Source organism: Pseudocercospora fijiensis (assembly GCF_000340215.1).
Source record: "Pseudocercospora fijiensis CIRAD86 unplaced genomic scaffold MYCFIscaffold_10, whole genome shotgun sequence".
Classification (NCBI taxonomy): domain Eukaryota; kingdom Fungi; phylum Ascomycota; class Dothideomycetes; order Mycosphaerellales; family Mycosphaerellaceae; genus Pseudocercospora; species Pseudocercospora fijiensis.
In genome coordinates, this window is record NW_006921541.1 from 2,821,553 (window position 1) to 2,830,613 (window position 9,061).

The 9,061-nt window shown below is 45.2% G+C and overlaps 2 protein-coding genes across 2 annotated transcripts; one reads left to right on the plus strand and one right to left on the minus strand.

Annotated features, from left to right (window-relative positions):
- Positions 1–479: 479 nt before the first annotated feature.
- On the minus strand, positions 480–1,112 carry MYCFIDRAFT_145938 (uncharacterized protein; the record flags this gene model as incomplete). The annotated part of the gene is made up of 1 exon (XM_007933587.1): positions 480–1,112. One exon carries the CDS (start codon positions 1,110–1,112, stop codon positions 480–482), a length of 633 nt encoding a protein of 210 aa, XP_007931778.1.
- Positions 1,113–3,417: 2,305 nt separating this feature from the next.
- MYCFIDRAFT_33466 (uncharacterized protein) lies at positions 3,418–5,064 on the plus strand (the record flags this gene model as incomplete). Its single annotated transcript, XM_007933039.1, has 1 exon — positions 3,418–5,064. The coding sequence occupies one exon, from the start codon at positions 3,418–3,420 to the stop codon at positions 5,062–5,064; it is 1,647 nt and encodes a 548-aa protein (XP_007931230.1).
- Positions 5,065–9,061: the final 3,997 nt, after the last annotated feature.

The window sequence follows — 9,061 nt, forward strand, 5'->3', positions numbered from 1 at the left end:
GCCTTGTGTTGGTGCTATGTTCAACTTTGGAGCGGTCAAGTTTTGGATGCAGGTCATGGTGATTGATTGATTGATTGATTGATTGATTGAAGAGTGTTGTGCTTACGTGGATGTTGATGGAAAGTGTGCAGGATCTAAGGTCGCGAGAGAAGTTTCGTGCTTTGAGTACTGTTTCTGTGATATATTCACTATATTCTGAAAGAGTTTGAGGCGATGTGATGACGTTTTTGAGGCGAGGATTGCTGGAGAAAATGTATGGTTGGGTGTGTGGGTGCTTCGTTCTATGCTGAGCTGAGGTAGTAGGATACCTTACCTATATAGAGGAATGAATTGCATGCTAATGGTCTGGGTCATCTAGCGATGCAAACAGCTGCTTTAACGATACGTAATGCGCGATCGAGCAGGACATGTTTGTGTCGCCATCCATAACGGTACAAACATAAAATTCCGCCCCCCCCCCACCTCCTCGTAAAGAAAACCTACAACCCAACAGCCCTCGCCAAACCCCCCGTAATGTTATTCAACTGCTCCTCCCCACCTACTAGCACCTCAAACACATCCTTATAACTATCTACAAACACCTTCCTCCCCTCCGGAACCCTTTGCGGGCTCACATTAAAAAGCTCGAAAACCATCTGTCCCAAACTAGGAATCGTGATGGCCTTAGCACGCGGTCTCCAACCAAGATCATACGGCAATTTTTCCTTCTCAAATAAACTACGCACCCAATCTACTCGTGTAACACCCGTCGCATCATCACCGCCCATAGTCTGCAGATAAATCGCTGTCTCGCCGTATCGGAAAATGAACTCCCTAAATCCGTACGTGAAAGTTGGGTTGATGTTCATCGAATCTGCGGTTCGGTTTGCGATGGCTTGGGCAGCTGGGAGGAGGGCAGTTTGCCCGTTTTGGAAAAATGACACGACTTGTTGCCAGTACTTGTTGTAGAAGGAGTAGTCGTTGCCGAAGTATGCGTCTTGGCGAGAGAGCGAGGCGTCGTGCTCGATGGGGAAGTTGTGTTGGTCGAGGTCGTTGAGGTCGAAAGCTCCGGTTAGGATGGGAGCGGAGAGGAGGCCGGCTCCGCCGATTAGGACTGTGAAGTCGGCGCCCATGTTCATGCCTGCTGCGAGGCCTTGCAGGAGATGGGGGAGGGTCATGTTGCGGCCGTCGTGGTGGATGAAGTTGTGGTTGGCCTGAGAAATTTCTTCGGTCAGGATATGGGTATGGTGCTGCGGGAATTTGTTGGTGTTAGACTTACCAGAGCGTTCAGACCGGGACATGGTGAACGGACATCGTTGGGTCCTGGTGCCACCCAGTTGGTGAAACGGGGATCTCCTTCTGGTGCTGGTCCCAGACTGGCGAGCAGGGCGGGAATGTCAGTAATTGCGGGCAGCGACTGTGCTAATACAGCGGCGGCCAACAGTGGCAACGCTTTCACGACTTGAACCATCCTGGGCAGCCCGATTTGTGTGGTAGAAGTACGAAGAAGTACTCGAGGATGTCAGCCATACTTGTAAACATCCAAATCCCTCGCCCTAGGCCTAAAAGCCACTCCATCATGCTTGTCTAGTAGCTTGAATAAGAAGACACATTCAAGTTAGTCTCCTCGGTAGACGGCACGCTTAGAATTATAATCGACTTGATTGGTCTTTGAGGATCGATCGAGCACATCACCTTCCTTCTTGAGCGGGATTAGCGTTTAAGCTTGTTTTGAGATCTTATGCTAAGAAACACTGATCATGCCTCGGCGGCCGTCTGAGCTGTCGATCGCTGCCGGCCCATTGTCCGGAAATCTGGGCTGGTGAGAACTAAGACGTTCTACGTTTCGACTTCTGTGCCTGCATGGCTTCATTTTGAGGTTTAGTGATGCTTAACTGAGATCTTGTTGATTGCATTATCACGACATACTTCAAGGTTTCATGCTTAAATGTCCTCTACCGATATTGAAGAAGTAATCTCGTCACGCCGAAAGTATGGCGGGTTGAAAACCTTAGGCCTTCCTCTCCTCAGCCTCGATTCCTTCTCTATCGAAGCACTTATCAGCTCTGCAGCTGCCTCCTGCATCGTGACAAGATCCGCAAATATATTTGCTCGGCTGCTGTGCTGTTTCCCGTAAAACGCTGTGCCTATTGTTCGTTTTCTGCATTCACATGTCGTTCATTCCACCGCGATAGTGGAGCCACATCGACAAATCATACTGTGATCATGATCACAGCGAGCGTGAAGGGAGCCGCAGATTCCCAGAAGACCTATTGATTTTGATTCATATTGCGAAAATCAACTGTGTTCCTATACCGAAGACTCTAGAAATGAAGGAGAGCAGGAGGAAGATTATGGTGATGACAGCGAAGACTACTACGGTGTTTCGTGCCAATCTTAGACTCCGGAGATTTGGGATTGACCTCTGTTAGGCGTCAATTGGAATGTCTCGTGCTTGGCTACTTTTACCTCAGTCTAGAGACTGTCCAACGAGTTATTGAGCTCCTGAATGCCGTCGTTCTGAGTAGTAATTAGTCGCCGGGAAACTTTGTGCTTCGATTCCCTCTTCAGGCGGAAACATATCGCCATACACCCACCTTGCAATCTCTGCCAGACGCACTGCCTCCGAGCTCCCATGACCAGTTTTCCCGTGCTCGTGGACCGGCACTCGAGATCGGGCCGTGCATCTTCTTCCTCTGACTGTGTGTCTTGGACAGTGGCGTGACGGTGTTCCTGTTCTTTCTTGGCATTGCTTCTTTCTAGAACGCTGCAGCCGCAGTTCTTCTCTTGGAGTCCTCAGATAGTTCGGGGTAGTGCTGTAGGACGCACTACATCCTGCCTCATCGCACGCTCCTTCCGACTTCTTCTGCTATCGTGGGCGAACCGTGGCCGACCATCACCTGTTGTTGGAGCATTGTCCTCACCCATGAAGGCCATGAGTAGATACGATCCTGCTGGCGCCCATACTAGCTTGCGTACTGGTAGCCTTGTCGCTAATGCTGTCGATAATACCTCGCCCGGCAGTACTGAGCAGGTCTAGTTTGAGTTTGCCCGCGCTCGATGGGACATGAAGGATTGTGAGTTGACTTGGGAAGTTGGGAACTTCTCGAAGACGGTTCATATCCTCGAATGCTTGGCGATTGCGCTAGCCTTTTACAGCGGGATGGAGACCCCACGTGACCATCAGAAGGGCACGTCCCTTCTCCTTATCTTCTGCTTACAACCCGACTTTTTCTCGGCTGTTGTAGGGCTGTAAATGCGCAATGCTTCCAGGTGCGAACATACGCGCCAAGCTCGCGATAGGCGAAGGATCGCCAATGCTTTATAGTGACGGCCGACCGCGGCCGAGACGGTCGCACATCTCGATGGTAGGCAGGCCATTCAGCTAAGTGCAACTTTTCACGTCCAAGCAACAACTCAGACGCCCATGCTACCATCATGCTCGTCCTTCTGCTGGCTGTGTGCGCGGCTGCGACCCAGCCCGTGGTCAAAGTCCTGAATGGCAGCTACAGTGGCGTCCATTTACCTCAGTTCCAGCAAGACATCTTTCTCGGGATACCCTATGCTCAAGACACTGGAGGCCATAACCGCTTCAGGATCCCCCAGGCGCTGAATGAGACCTGGCAAGATGTACGGCCGGCCACGAATTACAGCCATGCTTGTCCAGACATATCTGCCGCAGACACAGTTTATGGCATGAGCGAGGACTGCCTGAGTATCAATATCGTACGTCCAGCTGGTCTCAAGCCGAGCACGAAATTGCCAGTCTTGTTATGGATCCATGGCGGCTCCTATCAGGTCGGCAGCAGCGGCCTTTCCAACTACAACCTGACGTACATCGTGGAGAGGTCAATCGATACCGGCAAACCCATCGTAGCTGCTTCGATCAATTACCGCAAAGGTGGCTGGGGCAATATGTACAGTATCGAAATTCAAGGCTCTGGAAACGCCAACCTGGCTATTCGAGACATGCGCCAAGGACTGGCGTGGATCTCGGAGAACATCGGCGCTTTCGGGGGAGACAAAGATTGCGTGACCATCTGGGGTGAGAGTGCAGGTAGTTTCGCAGTCGGTCAGCTTCTCATGAGCTACGGGGGCAGAACTGACGGGCTATTCCATCGCTCCATCCAGGAGTCAGGATCAGCAGCAACTGCGTGGTACAATGGCAGTGATTGGTATCAGCCCATTTATAAGAGTGTAGTTGATGGTGTCAACTGTACGGATGCGGTTGACACTCTGGCATGTCTGCGTACCGTGTCCTATGAAGCCATCTTTCCGTTCCTGAACGGCTCCACCATTCCAGGCCCCGGCTGGTATCCCACAGTCGATGGAGACATCATCCCAGACTTCCCGACAGTCCAGCTAGAGAAGGGCCAATTTGCGCATGTCCCGCATTTATACGGCACAAATTCCGACGAAGGCACAGACAACGCACCCGTCGGCATAATCAACACAGACGCAGACCTCAAACACTACCTCCTCACTCAAGTCGGCTTCGGATACCCAGAATCTACAGTCGACCACATCATGTCCCTCTACCCCGACGATCCAACCCAAGGCGTCCCAATCAACACCGGGACCGAACGCTTCGCCTCCCGAGGCTGGCAATACAAACGCGTCGCAGCAATCGTCGGGGACATTTTCTACCACGCTCCCAGACGCACCGATGCCCAGAATTACGCCAAATACTCCCCAACCTACATCTACCGCTTCAATACCCGACCTTGGGAAAACAACACCAACGCCACCTACACAGACTACACCGGAAGTCTAGCTCCCGCATACAAAGGCGTACAACATTTCAGCGAAGTGGCTTTCGTCTTTCACAACCCTACGACTGTGGGTCCTTGGCCTGAGTATCGGGCTTTGAGCGATCAGGTGAGTGAGCAGTGGATCAATTTCGTGTATTCTGGGAATCCGAATGGGGAGGGAGTGCCGGAGTGGCCGAAGTACAGTGACGGTGAGAAAGGGCTGAATCTTGTTTTGCAGACGAAGGACCAGGGAGGGAGTTGTGCGGAGAATGATACGTATCGATTGGATGGGAGGGAGTTTTTGAGTTTGTGGGCGAGGAGGAGACATGTTTGAGGGGAGAATGTAGTGTAGGTTAGAATGAAATCGAAGCATACCCATAGGCATCCCAGTATCTATGTGATGTGTACATAGTCTCTATTCCTGCTCGGTATCGATCGTAGAAGACTAAATAATTTATAGCATTTTAGAATATTTTTCTAACTCTAGTCGCCCCTACTATCTATTCTCGGCTCCGGCCGACCTTCGCTTTCTCGAGCCCTACGCTTTACTATAGAATACTAAGATCTTATAACTTCGGCGGTCCTTTTCCTTATACTACGAGAGTATAGTAATACTAGGCCTAGGTGTGTTTATAATTACTCTTATAATCCTATATTATTAGGATAAAGCTAATATAAGTATTTTAGTACGTTTCTAAGGCGATATATATAAACTAAAATAATCGAAAGGTAGTAAAGGCTGTACTCGGTACTAAGACTTTTATCGCAAAACTACCGTAATAACGACGATATCTAGAATATAGCGTATAGGCGATTATACTAAATAAATAGGTTAGTATAGTTAGGTATATAGGTATATAGGTCTAGTCGCGTAGTAGTCCGATATAGAATAGTTAGAAGGTAGAAGGTAGAAGGTAGTAGTAGGTAGTATTAGTACTAACGCCTGTTAGTAGTTAGTTACTAGTAAATCTACGTCGGTTTAGTAAAATAGGCCTATTTAGTTAGTTACTAGTAGCTTTAACTAGATAAGCCTCTTTATACTATCGTATACCTATTTATTAAAATAGCGTAATTTAGTTAGATTCTAGGTATTATTTAGTTACAGAAGGCATTGTTTAGTTATAATAGGTATTATTTAGTTAAATATAAGTCCGTATAATATAGAAACCGGATTTCTAAGCCGCTTACTAAGCTTAAAGGCTGAATTCTTAGTTAGCTTTATATCGTATAGTAATACTTCTATAATATAATATTATTATACTAAGGGAGGCAAAGAGGAGGTAGAGGTAATAGTAGTAAGGTTAGGAGAATAGGGTACTTATATAGAGAAAATAGGACTATTTCTATATATAATATTAGTCTAATCTTCCCTTCTAAACTAAGCAATCCTCTACGAGATATACTGTCGCGTACGGCCTATAGAAGCCTCTATTTAATAGTTGTTATCCCCCTTTAAATTTAGATATTACTCCCTATTATATATATACGCTAAGGGAACTATTTAATAGTATTTCTTACTAAATTTCTAGTAAATTCTTACTAGGAGATAGAGCGGAGCCTAGTCCGCACACGATAGCAAGCGCATTATAGTATACTAAGGATGCTAAGTAGATAGAAGGCGGATTTAGCAAAAGAGGGCTATTATAGTGCAATACTGTATACGCCGGCTCTTAGTCAAATACCAAATGAATTACTAATTAAATAGGCGCTGTTTGGTAAAAAGCGTACCTTAACTAAACGTCTTTAACATTAGAAAGAGCCTACTACCTGCTATACTAAAAACCTCCTTACGCCTAAATAGCAAGGGGCTAAAACGGAGATAGCTACTAGCCTCTAGGCGGTATATATATACTGTATATATAAGACACCCTATATCTATCCTATAATCTCTTCTTTGCTCTCCTTACGCGGCTTTCTATTTGCTCGCCGAATCTTACTAGGTTTCTCGGGTTACGTAAGAATACTAAGTATAGTAGAGCCTTAGCACCTCCCTATATATTTTACTAGGTAGAATGCTCCTCTTATGCTTCTATAGACCTTATATCGAATCCTTATACCGCCTAAAGATGATTGTTATATAGCTGCCGCCCGAGCTAGTAGGTATAGTGTTTCTTTACGGCGCTAGTTACCTCTTAAAGTAGTATTTCAAGATGCCGCGAGGTTAGTTAAATACCGAAGACGCATAGTAGCGTACGAGTCGATCGAGGAAGCTAGTCGATAAGGAGTTGCCGGCGTATAAGGATACTATAGATAGGCGCGAGTCGCCGCCTAAGAAGGGCTCGAGAGTAAAGAAGGGCGCGAAGAAGGAAACGGCGGCGTAGGCGCTTCGAGAGTTAATAGACTCGCCCGTAAACGATAGCAATACTTACCGGCGCTTCGTATAGTAGTAGAAGGATAATAAGGACGCCTCGACGGCCGTAGAAGTTAATATAACTAGACAAGTTAATAAAGGCGAGTTAACGCGAATAGGCGAGACTTTACCTAGAAAGAAGCAGTTAGTAGCGCTACGGCTACGGCAACGTAAAATTAATAGTGTTTAGATAAATAACTTAAAATAAGGACGATATAGAGACCGAGTCTAGCGATAAGCGTAACGTCTTCTAATACAAGCAAACCTAGCGCCTCTTTACTAGCAAAACCCTCGTCTTATCGTTTAACGAAGATCGTACTAGCTAGTCTACTCGCTTCGGTAATAATGCTTATCGCTAGGCCGTTAACGAGGCGTAGAAGAAGGGGATGTTTGTTAGTAACCGCTTTGTCGTTGCTACTACGAAGACAGTAACGAAGAAGTACGAGTTTAGAGAGAATTTCAACTTAGGTAGGTAACTGCTTATATAATAAGACGATTAGCTAATATCTCTCGTAGCGGATACGTACGAGAAGGGCCTTAAAGCCGCATTTAAGTATAGAAACGACCCGAAGAATATTAGCTCTGTCCGTATAGATATAGAGTTCTTTACTACTACTAAAGACTTACCTCCTATTGCTCCGCCGAAGTCTAAGTTAAAGCTAAACGACTAGTAACTTATCGAGAGTAACGCTTTTATTACTAAGAAGCGTACGACTAGAGGTAATAGAACAGCTAAGATTAAAGCTAACAATATATGCCTTATAGTAGGCTGTCCTAATATTAACAAATAGTACTATCTTCCGCCTTACTTGCCGGACACCTAGAGGTATTATCTATAGCTTAGCAACTACTCTTTTAAGCTCTAGAGCGAAGCCTATATCGCTAGCGAAGAAGGCGTTATATTAAAGAACCCTCCGTAGAAGGCTATCGATTAGATAAAGTTATTTACTAAGAACAAACGAGACAAGCCGAAGAAGGAGCCTACTTTACTATAGCTACCTAATCTATATACTCCTTATCGAGATCGAGGCGTACCTACTATACCTCCGGTTAATTACTTAAAGCTTCTCGAAATAGCATTTAGCCTTGCTACTAGCTTTGCTAATTAACAGTTATAGCTAGGTTTAGCAACTTCAGCTTTAGCTTCTTAGTCTTAGTAAGAGTTACCTATTCTAACTCGCGTTACTACTATACTTAGTACGCCGCTACGAAGTCTTCTACGACAGTTCTTTAAGTAGGTAGTAAAGCAACTAGAATAGTTAGAAGCGGAAGACAATAAGTAGCTTATAAAGATAGAAGATTACTTTATAAAGGAACGATATAACTATAATTAGATCTATACTCTATCGATAAAGGAATAGAAGGCGCTTAGCTTCTTTAAAGGCGACTATAGCTCTATAAGAGACAGCCTAAAGCGCTTTTAGAAGCAGAAATTGGCTAAGAGAAGCGGTTAGCTTATAAGGCGATTACGACATTTATAATAGAGAAACGGCTACTTTAATTAGGCGAGATTGAAGGATAGTTTGTTAGCAAATTAATAACTTAACGGCCTAATTTATCCTCCGTTAGATATACTATAATCGCTCTCGTTACTATCGAGATCTCCGCCGAGATTTCTGTAACTACCTAGCATATATAAAGCGGGACTATCCGCTTTACGCTTAGCAGCCTCTCTAACATTCTCGTACTACTATATTACAATAATATTATATAAAAATTGATATAGAGCTTTAGATATATATTCTTAAGGAGCTTATTAATTTTTGTAATATATTATAGACGTAGTATAGTGCTATACTAGCAGAGTGTCGAAGCCGAGTAATATATTATCTAGCTTAGCTCTACTAACGTTATAACCGCTATATTCGAAGAGTTTACGCATATCTATACTAGCAATACAGTCTAGTGCCTATATAAGAAAGTTAGTAAAGTTAGCGTATTCCTTCTATCGGTCCTTGTTCTTCTTTATCTACATTTTTAG